This window comes from Ranitomeya imitator, chromosome 2, assembly GCF_032444005.1.
Source record: "Ranitomeya imitator isolate aRanImi1 chromosome 2, aRanImi1.pri, whole genome shotgun sequence".
NCBI lineage: Eukaryota > Metazoa > Chordata > Amphibia > Anura > Dendrobatidae > Ranitomeya > Ranitomeya imitator.
This window is the reverse complement of record NC_091283.1, coordinates 622,827,778-622,847,264: the sequence shown is the minus strand read 5'-3', so window position 1 is coordinate 622,847,264 and position 19,487 is coordinate 622,827,778. Positions and strand designations below refer to the sequence as shown.

The 19,487-nt window shown below is 43.9% G+C and overlaps 1 protein-coding gene across 1 annotated transcript in view; it reads right to left on the bottom strand.

Moving 5' to 3' along the window:
• TOM1L1 (target of myb1 like 1 membrane trafficking protein) overlaps positions 1 to 19,487 on the bottom strand; it is a 199,952-nt gene that overhangs the window by 44,071 nt on the left and 136,394 nt on the right. The window contains exons 13-15 of the mRNA XM_069752503.1: positions 18,624 to 18,867; positions 15,768 to 15,846; positions 5,085 to 5,155 (exon numbers count right to left, since the gene is read on the bottom strand). Coding sequence (XP_069608604.1) covers positions 5,098 to 5,155; positions 15,768 to 15,846; positions 18,624 to 18,867 — 381 coding nt within the window. The 3' untranslated portion in view covers positions 5,085 to 5,097. The remainder of the gene's footprint in view (positions 1 to 5,084; positions 5,156 to 15,767; positions 15,847 to 18,623; positions 18,868 to 19,487) is intronic.

The following is a 19,487-nucleotide window of genomic DNA, read 5'->3' as shown; positions in this document are numbered from 1 at the left end:
ACCCTGGGACAATGTTAGAAAGTAAAAAAAAAAAAAAATCCCCAAATTAAAAAAAAAAAACATTTCCCAATAAATCCATTTATTTATGTAAAAAAAAAAAAAAAACAATAAATGTACACATATTTGGTATCGCCGCGTCCGTAACGACCCGCTCTATAAAACTATCCCACTAGTTAACCCCTTCAGTGAACACCGCAAAAAAAAAAAAAAAAAACAAGGCAAAAAACAACGCTTTATTATCATACAGGCGAACAAAAAGTGGAATAACACGCGATCAAAACGACGGATATAAATAACCATGGTACCGCTGAAAACGTCATCTTGTCCCGCAAAAAAAAAGCCGCCATACAGCATCATCAGCAGAAAAATAAAAAAGTTATAGCTCTCAGAATAATGCGATGCAAAAAACAATTATTTTTTTATATAAAATAGTTTTTATTGTGTAAAAGCGCCAAAACATAAAAAAATTACATAAATGAGGTATCGCTGTAATCGTACTGACCCGAAGAATAAAACTGCTTTATCCATTTTACCACACGTGGAACGGTATAAACGCCCCCCCTAAAAGAAATTCAGGAATTGCTGGTTTTTGTTCATTCCGCCTCCCAAAAATCGGAATAAAAAGCGATCAAAAAATGTCATCTGCCTGAAAATGTTACCAATAAAAACGTCAACTCATCCCGCAAAAAACAAGATCTCACATGACTCTGTGGGCCAAAATATGGATAAATTATAGCTCTCAAAATGTGGTGATGCAAAAACTATTTTTTGCAATAAAAAGCGTCTTTTAGTGTGTGACGGCTGCCAATCATAAAAATCCGCCAAAAAAACGCTATAAAAGTAAATCAAACCCCCCTTCATCACCCCCTTAGTTAGGGAAAAATAATAAAATGTAAAAAAATGTATTTATTTCCATTTTCCCATTAGTGCTAGGGTTAGTGCTAGGGTTAGTGCTAGGGTTAGGGCTAGGGTTAGGGTTAGGGCTAGGGTTAGGGCTAGGGTTAGGGCTAGAGTTAGGGTTGGGGTTAGGGTTTCAGTTATAATTGGGGGTTTCCACTGTTTAGGCACATCAGGGGCTCTCCAAACGCGACATGGCGTCCGATCTCAATTCCAGCCAATTCTGCTTTGAAAAAGTAAAACAGGGCTCCTTCCCTTCCGAGTTCTCCTGTGTGCCCAAACAGTGGTTCCCCCCAACATATGGGGTATCAGCGTTCTCAGGACAAGTTGGACAACAACTTTTGGGGTCCAATTTGTCCTGTTACCCTTGGGAAAATAAAAACATAGGGGATAAAATATCATTTTCGTGGAAAAAAAAAATATTTTTTATTTTCACGGCTCTGCGTTATAAACTGTAGTGAAACACTTGTTGGTTCGAAGCTCTCACAACACATCTAGATAAGTTCCTTTGGGGTCTAGTTTCCAATATGGGGTCACTTGTGGGGGGTTTCTACTGTTTAGGTACATCAGGGGCTCTGCAAATGCAACATGACGCCTGCAGACCAATCCATCTAAGTCTGCATTTCAAATGGCGCTCCTTCCCTTTCGAGCTCTGCCGTGCACCCAAACAGTGGTTCCCCCCAACATATGGGGTATCAGCGTTCTCAGGACAAGTTGGACAACAACTTTTGGGGTCCAATTTGTCCTGTTACCCTTGGGAAAATAAAAACATAGGGGATAAAATATCATTTTCGTGGAAAAAAAAAAAATTTTTTATTTTCACGGCTCTGCGTTATAAACTGTAGTGAAACACTTGTTGGTTCGAAGCTCTCACAACACATCTAGATAAGTTCCTTTGGGGGTCTAGTTTCCAATATGGGGTCACTTGTGGGGGGTTTCTACTGTTTAGGTACATCAGGGGCTCTGCAAATGCAACATGACACCTGCAGTCCATTCCATCTAAGTCTGCATTTCAAACGGTGCTCCTTCCCTTCCGAGCTCTGCCATGCACTCAAACGGTGGTTCCCCCCCACATGTGGGGTATCATCGTACTCAGGACAAATTGGACAATAACATTTGTGGTCCAATTTCTCCTGTTACCCTTGGGAAAAAAAAATTGCGGGCTAAAACATCATTTTGTGGAAAGAAAAAATGATTTTTTAATTTTCACAATGCTACATTCTAAACTTTAGTGAAACAATTGGGGGTTAAAAGTGCTCACCACACATCTAGATAAGTTCATTAGGGGGTCTTCTTTCCAAAATGGGGTCACTTGTGGGGGGTTTCCACTGTTAAGGCACGTCAGGGGCTCTCCAAATGCGACATGGCGTCCGATCTCAATTCCAGCCAATTTTGCATTGAAAAGTCAAATGGCACTCCTTCCCTTCCGAGCTCTGCCATGCGCTCAAACAGTGGTTTATCCCCATATATGAAGTATCGACGTACTCAGGACAAATTGCACAACAACTTTTGGGGTACAATTTATCCTTTTACCCTTGGGAAAATAAAAAATTTGGGGCAAAAAGATCATTTTTTGTGAAAATTAATAAAATTTTTTTTTTTACGGCTCTACATTATAAACTTCTGTGAAGCACTTGGAGGTTCAAAGTGCTCACCACACATCTAGATTAGTTCCTTAGGGGGTCTACTTTCCAAAATGGTGTCACCTGTGGGGGTTTCCACTGTTTAGGCACATCAGGGGCTCTCCAATCGTGACATGGGCTCCGATCTCAATTCCAGCAAATCTTGCATTGAAAAGTCAAATAGCGCTCCTTCCCTTCCGAGCTCTGCCATGTGCCCAAACAGTGGTTTACCCCCACATATGGGGTATCGGCGTACTCAGGACAAATTGTACAACGACTTTTGTGGTCCAATTTCTCCTGTTACCCTTGGTAAAATGAAACAAATTGGACCTGAAGTAAAAATTTTGTGAAAAAAAGTTAAATGTTCAATTTTTTTAAACATTCAAAAAATTCCTGTGAAGCACCTGAAGGGTTAATAAACTTTTTGAATGTGGTTTTGAGTACCTTGAGGGGTGCAGTTTTTAGAATGGTGTCACTTTTGGGCATTTTCTGTCATATAGACCCCTCAAAGTCACTTCAAGTGTGAGGTGGTCCGTAAAAAAATGGTTTTGCAAATTTTGTTGCAAAAATGAGAAATCGCTGGTCAACTTTTAACCCTTATAACGTCCTAACAAAAAAAAATTATGTTTCCAAAATTGTGCTGATGTAAAGCAGACATGTGGGAAATGTTGTTTATTAACTATATTATGTGATATAACTCTCTAATTTAAGGGCATAAAAACTAAGAGTTTGAAAATTGCTAAATTTTCATAATTTCCGACAAATTTTTGTTTTTTTCACAAATAAATGCAAGTCATATCGAAGAAGTTTTACCACTATCATGAAGTACAATATGTCACGAGAAAACAATGTCAGAATCACCAGGATCCGTTGAAGCGTTTCAGAGTTATAACCTCATAAAGTGACAGTGGTCAGAATTGTAAAAATTGGCCCTGTCACTTAGGTGAAAACAGGCTTTGGGGTGAAGGGGTTAAAGAGGTCTTTTTTTTTTTTTTTTTACAATATTAAAACGCGGCACCTTCCCTTTAAGGGAAAACATAGAGGCTAATTTTGGTAATTTTTTATAGGCACTATTTTATATGCTCCGTGTATCCATTTATACCATCAGTGTATTATCCGTGTGCCCATTTTTACCATCAGTGTACGGTCTGTGTGTCCGTTTTTACCATCAGTGTATGGTCAGTGTGCCCATTTTTACCATCAGTGTATGGTCTGTGTGTCCGTTTTTACCATCAGTGCATGGTTAGTGTGCCTATTTTTACCATCAGTGTACAGTCTGTGTGTCCATTTTTACCATCAGTGTACGGTCTGTGTGTCCGTTTTTACCATCAGTGTACGGTCTGTGTGTCCGTTTTTACCATCAGTGTACGGTCCGTGTGTCTGTTTTTACCATTATTCATCAGTGTTTTTCCAGTATGGATAAAGACAGAATTAGATTACAAAGCTTCTCCTATACTTTGACATGTTAAATATGGACAGCACACGGATGGCAAACGGATACCATTGTGTATTTCACGGACTCATAGACTTGTATTACCCCTTGTTATCTGTGCTGCTGGAAAAAAACGGGCATGTCGCCTTGTGATTTGAAGGGACACGCGGTCTGTGTAAAAATAAGGATATGCGAAGGAGGCTGTGACGGGCTTACCGTGACAGAGTGGAGCCAGTGGACAGCAGCGTCTGATTGATCCTACTCTGAAACTCAGAAGAGCCACTTCTCAATCATTTTAAATGTGTTTATTTCTTCTGGCAGAACAGAGGCTAATCGGCCATGTTGGAAATCCCTGTGCTCACAGCTGTGCCCAGTTAGCCACTCCTTTATCCCTTTCTAATCTGGGCTGTGATACTAATACTTGTCAGAGCTAGCTTTATTGCTGCATGACTAACGGAGGGAGAGGAGTTCATATGAGAAGGAGAGTTGGAGGAGTTATCTGTGATTGTTGCTTGGTTTATATGTGTGGTAACTTCCTATCCTTCTCTATTTTGGTTTAGTACCTCCACGCCCCGGTGCATTCCTCTGTTATATGTGAGTGAATATTTTCTATGCCTGGAGTTTTCTGCTAACCCTTGTTTGCGCTCCCTTTTTTGTCGGGTTGGTGTACTACAGTGCACAGTAGTACCCCCTCTTCCCTGGTTGGGGGAAGAGAACAGACAGAGGGCTAACTTAGGAGATAAGACAATGGCGGGGGCCCCAGCATCTTGGCAATCTGAAGTATCCTAGAGAGCAGAGCAAGCCAGGGCGCCCCTAGTGTTAGAGACAGGGAAGGAGCCAATCGTCCTGGGTCATCCGACAGCTGTGCCGTGACAGTGACCTTAGGCAATATTGCCTCCTGACTACGTGTGAATCGTCTTCTTAGGAGCACTTGTCTATGGTTGTGTCTGGTATTGTAGCCTGACCACATCCATTTAAATAGGGTTGATCTGCAATACCAGGCACAGCGGAAGGACTAGAATTGCACAGTTTCTTTTTTTGCAATCTCATATTATTTATGCTAGTCTGAATCCGCTGAAATCCTGCCGCAAATACAAAGGTATATTAAAGAACAGAAACATAAGAGTTATTACCATGCAGAGAGCGCTAGCTAGAATGCTTCATTGGTTTCCATGTTGTGCTGTCAATTTCTTCATAAATAGAGCTGGAATAAAGGAAACACATTAATATTACTCTGGCCAGTAACTTGCAGACCTAAAATAGTGAATAATAATAATCACCAGTAAATATAAAGCTTTGTGGTTTCCCCATCCGTCAGGCTGTTACAATAATTGTCACTCAGCGTTCTCTCTGCTATATGTGACACTCATTATCACCAGCTTTTATTACAGCTCCCACAGGGGTTCTCCTGTAGGGGTCCAGCAAATCTCACTAGTAATCTATTATAAAGGGCATGGAGATTTGCTGAAGATTTTGACTGGCTCAGTTTGGGAAAAAAGGCGCTTAAGCAGTGATCTCGTAACATGTATATAATCACATACATACCAATAGAAATAACTGGCACATAAGCTTTATTCATATTTATGTCCTAGATGATATGAAGGCTACTAATGCAGAGCTGTCTGCTGGTCAAATAAATGAAATAGCTATCTTTCCCAACTTCCCATACATATGAGCGCTCGGCCGAGAATGTGTGTGATTTCAATGGGGAGAGAGGAGAAAGTCACTACCAGGCCACTCTTGCAGCAGCTTATTTGAAAGCATGGAAGAGTCATCAGAGGAAACCTCTCCGGCATCCTCACCATAAAATTCAGCGTCAGAAGTATGCAGAAGAACATCTACACAAGCCTGATGCATTTTGGAAACATGTCCTCTGTAGAAATGAGCGATTTTGATCGGGTCCCTGCTTATTCGGCAAGCTATAGCGATTACCGAATATGATGCAGAGGGAACCCGGGTACATGGAGTGCGCCGGCTGATCAGCCATCCCACGCTGCAGCTGCATGTGTCGCGGCTGTGAGACAGGCACAACACATGCATGGCGTGCCTGTTTCTTGGGCTCTCCATGCATCTGTTCTGCCTGTCACATAGCCACGACACATGCAGCTGTGGCTCGGAACAGCTGATCAGCCGACGTGATCCAGGTATCTGGTTCCCTCTGCAGCTTATTCGGTAAGTGCTATAGCTTGCTGAATAAGCAGGGACCCGATCTAATTCGCTCATTTCTACATTTCTGTATGTAGGAGAAGTTCGTGCAAGACGACCCAGGAATCTCACAGAACTGGAAGGATTTTCCAAGGAAAAATGTATGAAAATCCCTCAAACAAGAATTGAAAGACTCTTGGTTGGTGTAAGGGGGTACACTCGCTTGGCCACGATATTTAGGCACACGGGCACGGTTTTTCACACAAAACAGTCTATTTGGCTTATTAAGGTATCATAAACCACATCATGAACAGTTCACTCCTTCCCACGTGCTGTTCAGGTAGTCTTACTCCCAGGACTCCCAACACAGGCATGTGGCCTGTCCAGGTGCTATTCAGGACGTACATCCCCGGCTGGAACTGTCCAACACCCAGGCCACCTGATCCACGGCATTTCAGTATGCTGTCCAGGGATCCAGTCCCCACGTAGGAACTCCCAACACACAAGCCATCCAGGATCACACAGCTAGCCTGTCCAGGTGCTATTAAGGACGTCTGTCCCCGGCTGGGACCGTCCAACACCCAGGCCACCAGGTCCAAAGCCCCACCATGTGCTATTCAGGGAGATGGCACTCCCAACACATAGGCTCTCCAGGACCTTCAGCACATGGACCATTCAGATCCATACACAGAAACCACACAGGAACATGTGACCCTCACCCTGGTCACATTATCTACCTGTAACCACTCCCCTAGGCGGGAGTGTGGGTGTGTGGCTAGTTTGACCCTCCCATCTCTCACAACTAGCCTAGTAAGTCTCCCTTTCAACTATACAAACACTTGTGAGACTACAAGTCCCAGAACAACAACATTATGTGAGACTTACCACGCAGACTCCCTCTGCGCCACATATCGGCCAATTACAATTCTGCCAGTCACTGTTTCACCACCATTATAACCACAGACACTCCTTCATGCATATCCCGAGGAGCACACACAGCGCCCCCTAGCTGCAACAGGGGTCACTGCATCACACTGGCTATAAAAAGCGTTTACAAGCTGTTGCATTTTCAAAAGGGGTTGCTACTAGGTTCTAACCGTGCAGGCAGGGTGCCCAAACTTTTTGCATAGGGCCATTTTCCTTTTAGTAATTTTAAAATGAAAAACGATACATATTTTTTTTGCCTAAAATACAAAGAAAATGTGTCATCTTTAACTTTAGGCCTTTTAGAGATCATTTCATCTTCAACTTGCTTAACTGTTCACAATAACAGTAATTTTGACCATTTCACTCCGTCTGGTAGGCATTAGGCCTTAAGTAGTGTTCACACATGCAATGCAGTTTTGGTCCAAACATGTGCAGTTTTTATTGCTTTCCACAGGTTGCAGAGGACCAAAACAAAATTATAAACATAAATCCCTAGCCTTATCCAGGCAATAAATAAACAGAATAGACTTTGGGTACTCCTATACAGCTGAGCTAACCTCAGCTCGGTCAAACAAAACAGCTGTTGTCCTTAGCATCCATTGATACTTGTGGTTCTATGCACATGGCCTATGCATTTAATCGGGATCACATATGTCATTGCGGGCTCACCAAAGGAAATTGCAGTCCTTTCTCCTGGAGCAACCTTAATACACAGAACAGGCACGATCCCTGGCTTGTCTTTGTCTCCCAGCTACAGTTCACATTTTAGCTTTTCACTCATCAGCAGCACATTCAAGTCTGCTTCATCTAACAGACTGACACTCCCTCAGGAAACTGCCACACTTAAATCTACTTCCCGCTTCTTAGAGAAACACTGCAGGTGCTTCTAGTCAAACACTGCAGAGCTGGTAATTAATCCTATCCTATCCAGCAATGCAGCAATATACACAGAGGGTGAAAGAAGTATTGAACGCATCACCAATTTTTAACGTAAATACAGTATATTTCTAAATGTGCTCTTGACATGAAATTCTCACCAGATGTTGGTAACAACCCATCCAATCAACACAGGCAAAGAAATCAAATAATAAATGTCCATATATTAAGTTGTGGAGCTGTGGAGAGCTACAGAAAGACCTTGAATCAGTAGGTACAATTGTTTCAAAGAAAACAATAAGTAATGAACTCAACATCCATGTCCTATATGCATGATCACCACACAAAAAGTCTGTTCAAGCATGTTTAATGTTTGCTCAACAACATTTAGTCAAACCTGTGAAATATTGGGAGAATATAATCTGGACAGATGAGACCAAAATTGAACTATTTGGATGCCATGATACACACCATGTTTGGAAGTCAAAAGACACTGCATATCACTCCAAAAACACCATACCAACAGTGAAGTTTGGAGGTGATAACATCATGGTGTGGGGCTAATTTTCAACATATGGTACTGGAAAACTTCATATTATTGAATGAAGGATGAATGAACAAATGTACCTAGACATTCTTGATAAAAATCTGCCATCTACCATGATGATGAAGATGACACGAGGTATGACATTGCAGCAAGGCACACAGCCAATATATACACACTGCTCAAAAAAATAAAGGGAACACTTAACAACACAATGTATCTCAAAGTCAATCACACTGCTGTGAAATCAACTTGTCCAGTTATGAATCAATGCTGATTGTGCATCATTTTCTCCTGCTGTTGTGCAATTGGACAGACGACAGGTAGAAATTATAGGCAGTTCTCTGTTTTCATCCTTTTTGGCTGTTGTTTTGGTCACTTTTTCATTTTGTCATTGCTCTCACCTCTAGAGGTGTTGTACAGTAGCATGAGACTGTGTCTACAACCCACAGAAGTTGCTCAGGTAGTGCAGCTTATCCAGGATGGCACATCAATGTGAGCTGTCAGCACAGTGTCTAGAGCATGGAGCAGATACCAGGAGACAGTCCAATATACCAGGAGTCATGGAGAGGGCTGTAAGAGGGCAACAATCCAGCAGAAGGACTGCTACCTTCTTCTTTGTGCAAGGTGGAACAGGAAAAGCAGTGACAGACCCCTGCAAAGTGACCTCCACCAGGCCACTAACATCCATGTGTCTACTCAAACTGTCAGAAAAAGACTGAGCGTGGTATGAGGGTCCGATGTCCACAAGAGGGTGTTGTGCTCACAGCCCAACACCGTGCAGGGTGATTGGCTTTTGCCAGAGAACACCAAGATTGGCAGATTCGACATTGGCGCTCTGTGCTTTTCACGAATGAGAGCAGGTTCACACTGAGTACATGTGACAGACGTGACAGAGTCTGGAGATGCTGTGGAGAATGTTCTGCTGCCTGCAACATCCTCCAGCATGACCGTTTGGCAGTGGGTCAGTAATGGTGTGGGAGGCATTTGTTGGAGGGCCACACAGCCCTCCATGTGCTAGGCAGAGGTACCCTGACTGCCATTAGGTACCGGGATGAGATTCTCAGACTCATTGTGAGACCATATGCAGGTGCACTGGACCCTGGGTTCCTTCTGCTGCATGACAATGCTAGACCTCATGTGATTGAAGTATGTCAGCAGTTCCTGCATGATGAAGGCGTTGATGCTATGGACTGGCCTCCCGTTCCCCTGACCCGAATCCAATCGAGCACATTTGGGACATCATGTCTCGTTCAATCCACCAATGCCACGTTGCACTACAGACTGTCCAGGAGTTAACTGATGCTTTATTTCAGGTCTGGATGGAAATCCCTCAGGAGAAGATCTACCACTTCATCAAGACCATGCCCAGGCCTTGTAAGGAGGTCATACAGTCACAGAGAAGCCACACACAATACTGAGCGTCATTTCCTTGTCTTGAGGCATTTCCACTGAAGTTGGATCAGTCTTTAATTTGATTTCCCACTTTGATTTTGAGTATCACTCCAAATCCAGACCTCCATGGGATATTAATTTTGATTTACATTGAAATTTTTTACGTTGTATTGTTCTCAACACATTCCACTATGCAATGAATAAAGACTTGCAATTGGAATATTTCATTCAGTGATATCTAGGATGTGGCATATTAGTGTTCCCTTTATATTTTTTGAAGTTGTGCATATAGATAGATAGATAGATAGATAGATAGATAGAAAGATAGATTTATATACTGGATATATATATATATATATATATATATATATATATATATATACTGTATATATTGTCGTAGATCTGCTCACATGGCTGCTTAATGAGGTACTCAGAGGGATAATTTACATTTACATGTTCAACTGGTTTATTAAAAACATGCATCATAAACCAGTCCAAAACAAAATAGCCATATTTAGTCTTGTTGGCATAAACAAACAGCACTCACTGCAATCTGTATAATTATTTAACAAGAGCACAGCTCTGGAAGGCTATGTTCACATTTGCGTTGTGCGGTGCAGCGTCGGCGATGCAACGCACAACGCAAATGTAAACGCATGCACAATGCAGCGTTTTGTGACGCATGCGTCCACTTTTGCATGGTTTTTGGCGCAGAAAAAACTGCACCATGCAGCGTCCTCTGCGCCCTGATGCATGCACCACAGTGACGCATGCGTCACAAAACGCAAGTGCAACGCATGTCCATGCTCCCCCCATGTTAAATATAGGGGCGAATGTGCATGCGTCGCCGGGGCTGCGCCCGACGCAACGCTAATGTGAACGCAGCCGAAGTCAGCTCAGTTTCAGAACACACAACCTTGATTGAGTTCAGAGGTTAAACTTTTACTTCCTGGAACATACCCTTAGGTGGAGATATGGTGAACAGCAGTCTCGCCCAACTCTTTAGTTGTTCAAAAAAACCTGGCCCTATCATGGCCAATTAGCCCCTCTCAGCACATAACATGCTAGACCAAATTTCCAGCTTTATCGCACTGAAGCTAATAACCTCAGTCAAACACATCTTCTTTCTAGAATTTTACCAGTGACCCGCTTACAATATATATATATAAATGTATTCACAGTACCTAACATCAAAATTGCTACACCAAGAAAATATTGAATGAATGAATCAAGACAATGTTGTTTCCCTTTTTTCATCATTCCCATACCAGTTCCATGATTATCCATCCTGTGATTTCCATAATTCCAGGACGTTCCCTTCTTGGTGTTGCGGTGCCAGTGTTAAGGAGTGCCTTTGCATATTAGTAAATATAATAATGACAAGTTTTGCTGATCTTACCAGGGCAGATGAGATTCCAAAATCAGATTTCCTCCATACATCTCTCTTATCTACAGCTAGTACTGCTTAGATAAATCGCCATACAACTGTGTTCAGTCTGCAGCTATCTCTACTGTCCCTACCATAGACATGCATGGTATGTCTGGCCATGCATGTGCAGCGCCCCAGAGATCTGGTCGTTGCAGTATGACGCTCTGCCACTAAGGGGAGTGATGGTACGTCTGATGGCACTGAAGGAATTCTACTGACCAGGTATCACCAGCACACATTACACTTCACACTCCGGCCACTAGGGGGAGAAAAAGGCTTTATTTATTGGGCCACTCCTCACACTGGTAAAACTAGGGGTTGGATAGGAAGTTAGTCAGAAGCTGACTGGGTTGGATTCAGGCAACATCCCGTGGCAGGGGGTGTTGCAGGGAGAAGACACAGGAGGGTCCCTGTCAGGTATGGGAACCTGGCAGGCGCCTAGCGAACAGAGCAGAACGTTACGGAACCGCGCCTGCACACCCCGCGGCGGTATCCTAAGAAAGTGACACGAAGGGAAGGATATTGTGGAACAGTGAGAAACAAGATAGAGCACAAAGGAGAACCAGTAGGAGTCATGCCGTGAGACCGAGGCAACATCCTACTGAGGCACGTAGCCGGTGGCCGGAACACCGTGGGAGTAACTGACTCTAGGCCTTACTTCGAACTCCACAGGACAGTTAATTATAGGTTGGCTGTCTACCTTAAATTTCCTATGAAAACATAGGGGGCAACGCGTGGAGAGGGGCGTCTCTAGGGTCCCGGAAGAGCTCCGAGCCTTCCCGTCATACGGGTGCGTCCTAGCCATAACATACCTGGGGGACGAGAAACTAGTAACATACGGAACAAGAGAAAGATATATAGAAAGAAAGAACGAAGAAGAACAGAAGTTGTGAGGACTATTCCGAATGCTCAGCAGGGTAGCACTACAACACACAGGCGCTAGTGGTAGGCACTGATTCCCACCTGCAAAGGGAACTCTGGATGTGCCCATCGGACCGGCCGGTCTCAGAAAGCCCTGTTAAGCGTGCTTTGGATTGAGGATCCTGAAGTCTACAGTAAAGAGGTAAAGAGACTGCAACCTTGTGTCCTCGTTATTGACTGCACCCTACACCATCACCATCCACCTTACTGGGAAACCCTGGGGACATACTTCACCTGTGGGAAGATATACCATCTAGCTGCCATTCCATCACCCCAGCGGACCCCACAGCAGCGTCGGTCACCCTGACCGAACACCACAGGTGGCGTCACGAATCCCTGACAGACTGTACCACCTTTATTGGACGCCCCATAGCAGGGTCGCGGACTGGGTCTAGCCACCGTGACGGCCTCTGAACCGAACCAGAGAGGCCCGGTACCGAGAACTCGTGGCCCTGTGTCTGGGGGCGATCCACATGCTTGATTTCTCTATAGGGAAAGGAGAGTAATTTTTTGCCAGATATCTCTGGTGGTGTGTTAAATCCAGGAATAAGAAAAGCAGTGGGTATTTAAATTCTAAATTCCTGGTGTCAACTGAAGAGTTGTTGGGAGACCTCCATACACATTAGATAGCTGCTCCATCAAAATCAGCATGTACAGTCAAATGTACTCCAATGTGAATGGGGGTCTTTAGACTCCCGAGCACCATGTCAGAGAAGAGTTACTCAAAATATAGGTGTGGGTTTGGGCCACAATGCCAGTTAATAGAACAAAGGTTCTCCTTTGCTGTGTCTATTCAGCTCCTGTTGTCTTCTCTCAGTCTGACTTTCACACAATTTTCCCCTCTATATAGATGTATTGTTATTTCTTACTTTTACATCCAACCTTCTCTAGTATATACTTCCACTACAGTGCCTTTGAGAAAGTATCCGGCCCCCTTGAACTTTTCAACCTTTTCCCACATATCATGCTTCAAGAACAAAAAAGGTAGGGAGCACTACTATAGGGCATATCTAAATAAGGACTAATATGGATGGGGCTGCTGCCTCGTACACAGAGAGGCTAAACATGTGGAGAGGAGGAGAAAAAGATCCGTGCATACAAGGCGCATACCCCAAATCACAAGGCAATGTTGAAATTATGTGCAATATTTATTAGCAGACATAATAAAACCATTAAAAGACAAAACACATAACCAAAAGTCCCATATGACTGTGACATAACAATACAATGTCAAGGCAAAGTGCAGCATGTATATGTGTGCACACATGGATAATTAGCCCTTGAAAACAGTATCAATGCCAATAAATCTTAAATCACCTGATGTCTCACATCGGGCGTCCCCAGGGAGACAGCAGAAAAAGGAACTTAATGCAAGATCACAATAAATCCTGATATAGAAATATAAACTCCTCTTAGCAAGTAGAAAAGTGAGCAGCTCCCTGGTTGTGTAAGAAATGGAGGAACGCCAAAAACAATTGCACAAAGAGAGGGGAAAAGAGAAAAAAGAGGACGTCATAAAGATACCAAAGAACATAAAGATAACAAATGTATATTTTTGGTGAAGAATCAACAATAAGTGGAACATAATTGTGAAGTTGAACGAAATGTATTGGTTATTTTAATTTTTTGTGGAAATTCAAATACTGAAAAGTGGGGCGTGCAATATTATTCGGCCCCTTTTCTTTCAGTGCAGCAAACTCACTCCAGAAGTTCATTGTGGATCTCTGAATGATCCAATGTTGTCCTAAATGCCTAATGATGATAAATATAATCCACCTGTGTGTAATCAAGTCTCCGTATAAATGCACCTGCTCTGTGATAGTCTCAGGGTTCTGTTTGAAGCACAGAGAGCATCATGAAGACCAAGGAACACAACAGACAGGTCCGTGATACTGTTGTGGAGAAGTTTAAAGCCAGATTTGGATACAAAATGATTTCCAAAACTTTAAACATCTCAAGGAGCACTGTGCAAGCGATCATATTGAAATGGAAGGAGTATCATACCACTGCAAATCTACCAAGACCCGGCCATCCCTCTAAACTTTTATCTCAAACAAGGAGAAGACTGATCAGAGATGCAGCCAAGAGACCCATGATCACTCTGGATGAACTGCAGAGATCTACAGCTGAGGTGGGACAGTCTGTCCATAGGACACCAATCAGTCGTACACTGTACAAATCTGGCTTTTATGGAAGAGTGGCAAGAAGAAAGCCATTTCTCAAAAATATCCATAAAAAGTGTAGTTTAAAGTTTGCAACAAGTCACCTGGGAGACACCCCAAACATGTGGAAGAAGGTGCTCTGGTCAGATGAAACCAAAATCGAACTTTTTGGCAACAATGCCAAACGATATGTTTGGCATAAAGGCAACACAGCTCATCACCCTGAACACACCATCCCCACTGTCAAACATTGTGGTGGCAGCATCATGGTTTGGGCCTGCTTTTCTTCAGCAGGGACAGGGAAGATGGTTAAAATTGATGGGAAGATAGATGGAGCCAAATACAGGACCATTCTTGAAGAAAACCTGTTGGAGTATGCAAAAGACCTGAGACTGGGATGGAGATTTGTCTTCCAACAAGACAATGATCCTAAGCATAAAGCAAAATCTACAATGGAATGGTTCACAAATAAACATATCCAGGTGTTAGAATGGCCAAGTCTAAGTCCAGACCTCGATCCAATCGAGAATCTGTGGAAAGAGTTGAAAACTGCTGTTCACAAACGATCTCCATCAAACCTCACTGAGCTCGAGCTGTTTGCCAAGGAAGAATGGGGAAGAATTTCAGTCTCTCGATGTACAAAACTGATAGAGACATACCCCAAGCGACTTGCAGCTGTAATCGCAGCAAAAGGTGGCGCAGCAAAGTATTAAGTTAAAGGGGCCGAATAATATTGCACGCCCCACTTTTCAGTATTTGAATTTCCACAAAAATGTAAAATAACCAATAAATTTCGTTCAACTTCACAATTGTGTTCCACTTGTTGTTGATTCTTCATCAAAAATTTACATTTGGTATCTTTATGTTTGAAGCATGATATGTGGGAAAAGGTTGAAAATTTCAAGGGGGCCGAATACTTTTGCAAGGCACTGTATGTCCTTCAATAAAAAAAAAAAATCAGTAAATTCAGAATCTGAAGTCCCAATCTTAGTTTGGAACCACCTGGTGGTCTGGAAATTGTGGGGTTCAAATTACAGAAAACAACGTCATGGGCTTGTTACATTCCACATCACAACAAAAATATGACGTTAAGGGGATTGTTGGGTCACAACACCCACAGGATTGATGATTCATATCAGATTAATGGGGGTCCGACACCCGGAACCCTCACTGATTGGCTGTTATTTGCTCAATCAATCTGATATTGATGATCTGTCCTACAGATAGGTCATCAAAATGTCCAGTGCTTTGGAAATATTTGGAGAGATATTCCCAAATGGGAGTAAATTTGTGGATTGAACACATGTCTTAAAAGGTAAAATGGCATGGAATAACATTGAGATTGATGTATCACATTCATAATGACAATGGCCAAACAATACAACACCTGTGACACATTATATGCAGTTGTACGTACTCAGTCTTGGAGTTCTCCGCCAGGGGATCAAACTCTAAAAGCTCGTAGTAATTTGGCAAAGGTGCACTTTCATTGGTACCTGAAATATACATTGGAATCTAGGTCAAACCTAAATATGGTGTAAAGACATAGAATGGTCAGCATTATTTATCCTGACTTATCTGTGCATTAAAAAGCACTTATATCTGCAAGTGACCAGACCAGTTGTGCAAGGGGCTGGCTCACAGAATATTTCAATTGCCAAACCAGCCTCTCTCATTGATTTATATGCAGGGAATGGGATGGCCTAGCTATTGAACTAAGCAGTCAGCCAGCCCCCTTCATGTAAACCATTGAAGTGTATGTAAGGCTCTGCTGATATCTGGTTAAAGGAGAACCCTAACTTTATACAGCTGGGTATTACCAGGTAGTCATGTCATCGGGGGTCACAATGTTGGTATGCTAGACTTTTATAGCAAGAATTTAATGCAAATCACTTTTTATACAAAGCTACCGTGATAAAAAGAGCTCTTAGTTCTATACTAACACAAGACCACATTCCACTATTATACTAATAGAAAGATGTCCTATCTGGTTAGTCATTCTTAAAAAGTATCTATACGTTTTTTTTTTTACTTTTAACCTAGAAAAATGATTTGGTAAAAATACTGTAATAGGGTCAACTATCCTATTTTGCCTAGTTCATGTAGGAAATAGATGTATGCACCAATTTCTTGGATCCGTACACCATATCTTGCATGCTGAAAGATATGGAGTCTACACTCTGCATGTGCATGTAACGGTTAACGGGATCCTGGAGTGGTTGTGGGGAAAATAAACAGGCATTTTTCTTGTCTACAAGGGTGTATAAAGGTGAATGCACTGCAGTCACATTGAGAGCGCAGTGCAGGAGTGAGAGATGTGGAGAGCGCTATGCAGGAGCAGGGGACGTGGAGAGCGCTGTGCAGGAGCGGGGGACGCAGAGAGCGCTGTGCAGGAGCAGGAGACATGAGGAGCACTGTGCAGGAGTGCGGACGTGAAGAGCGCTGTGCAGGATCGAGGGACGTGGGAAGCGCTGTTCAGGAGTGGGGGACATGGAGAGCTCTGCAGGAGTGGGGGAAGTGGAGAGCGCTGTGCAGGACTGGGGGACGTGGAGAGCTCTGTGCAGGAGTGGGGGACGTGGAGAGCTCTGTACAGGAGCGGGGGATGTGGAGAGCGCTGTGCAGGAGTGGGGGATGTGGAGAGCGCTGTGCAGGAGCGGGGAACATGGAGAGCGCTGTGCAGGAGCGGGGAACATGGAGAGCGCTGTGCAGGAGCGGGGGACATGGAGAGCGCTGTGGAGGAGCAGGGGACGTGAGGAGCGCTGTGCAGGAGTGGGGGATGTGGAGAGGGCTGTGAAGGAGCAGGGGATGTGGAGAGCGCTGTGCAGGATTGGGGGATGTGCGGAGCGCTGTGCAGGAGTGGGGGACGTGGAGAGCTCTGTGCAGGAACGGGGGAAGTGGAGAGTGCTGTGCAGGAGTGGGGGACGTGGAGAGCGCTGTGCAGGAGTGGGGGACGTGGAGAGCGCTGTGCAGGAGCGGGGGATGTGGGGAGTGCTATGCAGGAGTGGGGGAAGTGGAGAGCGCTGTGCAGGAGCGGGGGACGTGGAGAGCGCTGTGCAGGAGCAGGGGACGTGGAGAGCACTATGCAGGAGCGGAGGACATGGAGAGCACTGTGCAGGAGCGGGGGATGTGGAGAGCGCTGTGCAGGAGTGAGGGATGTGGAGAGCGCTGTGCAGGAGCGGGGGACGTGGAGAGCGCTGTGCAGGAGCGGGGGATGTGGAGAGCTCTGTGCAGGAGCGGGAGACGTGGAGAGCAGTGTGCAGGAGCGGGGGACGTCGTGGAGAGCACTATGCAGGAGCGGGGGACGTGGAGAGTGCTGTGCAGGTGCGGGAGGCATGGAGAGCGCTGTGCAGGAGCGGGGGATGTGGAGAGCTCTGTGCAGGAGCGGGGGATGTGGAGAGCGCTGTGCAGGAGCGGGGGATGTGGAGAGCACTGTGCAGGAGTGGGGAATGTGGAGAGCACTGTGCAGGAGCAGGGGACATGGAGAGCACTGTGCAGGAGCGGGGGATGTGGAGAGCACTGTGCAGGAGCGGGGGATGTGGAGAGCGCTGTGCAGGAGTGGGGAATGTGGAGGTGGAGAGCACTGTGCAGGAGCGGGGGACATGGAGAGCGCTCCTGGGAACAGCAGACAGACACTTCTCTGCAGGCAGTGGTGGACATAGACAGGCCCCAGTGCAAGAACACAATATGTGCCGGTTGCAGTCAAATAGCTCATCAAAATACACAATTCCACCTGCTTTGAAGATGGAATTGGGTCTTCTTACCTTTTGGGCCCCTACTTGGCTGCACAGGTGGCACCAATGATATGTTTGTTCCTGCAGACACCCCTCTTCTCTACCAGGGAATATAGCAGGTTACATGCTGCAGTCAAAGTGAGGGTGCTGTGCAAGATTGGGGTCCTGGAGTGATTGTGGGAAAAGTCGACAATCACTTCTCTACCAGGGTGTATAGAGAACATGCTGCGGTCACAGTAAGGGCGCTATACAGGCTCACATCCTGTACTCATCTCAGTTTTGCGGCTATATAAAATGAAACCCCACCATTACACTCCTATTTGAGAGATCTGTACTTTAGATAAAGGGTACGGATCTTTGCACCTATTAAAGCGCACTTCCTTACCTATTTTGAAGGCAGTAATATAGGGTAATTGATCATATTACAAAATATATCCAAATTTAATTTCTAGCTAAAAAAGGAAAAAAAAAAAACAAGTTTATATACACTTTAATGTACATCATTACTGCCCCTAATTGGATTTGCATGTGCCTCTGTTCACCTTTTTGATAAGGTTTATTCGGGGACTCCTTTGGTAATGGCACAACTGTAGGGGTCAGAGGTGAGACCGCAGGAAATAAAGGTATATTTGTTTGTGCAGGTATCGGATCTGTTAATATGGGAACTGTGGGTAAGATTGGAGTTTCATGTTGAACTAATGGGAAAAAAGGTGTCAAAGCTGGAACCCTTGGGAAAAAAGGAGGCGCAGCTTGCATTGCTGGAGGGAAAGTTGTAGGATAAGCAGCCTGTAAAACATAAATAACAAAGATCACAAAGTATATTGTTCATTTTAATGTTGCTAACTATTCGCAGCATACATATTGCCATTAATGGTACCCACATCATGTTGGTGGAAAAGGCTTGCAATAAAGCATTTCACTCATTCTAGTCTTTGAAAATTAGAATTATGTTATGGCCTTGTTTGTCTTCAAACATAGTTACTACCATGATGGCACTGAATACAGCATGTGCCTCAATAATACTACAATTGTTTTATTTCAGTGTGGAAAATCTGTGTTTAGTTTTAACATCCTCTACATTATACATTTGGAGTGTTAATCACTTAAAGAGAATCCGTCACCAGGTTTTTGCAGCATAATGTAGGTGCAGAAATTCTGATTCCAGCGATGTGTCCCATACAGGGCTGCTTAATGTAGTTTTTATAAAATCATTGTTTTATCAGCAGGAGATTATCACTAGAGGACTAGTAAACCTGCTGCCAGGTAACCCAACCACACCCCCACCACTGATTGGCAGCTTTCTGCTTGTAACATAGTAACATAGTAACATAGTTAGTAAGGCCGAAAAAAGACATTTGTCCATCCAGTTCAGCCTATATTCTATCATAATAAATACCCAGATCTAC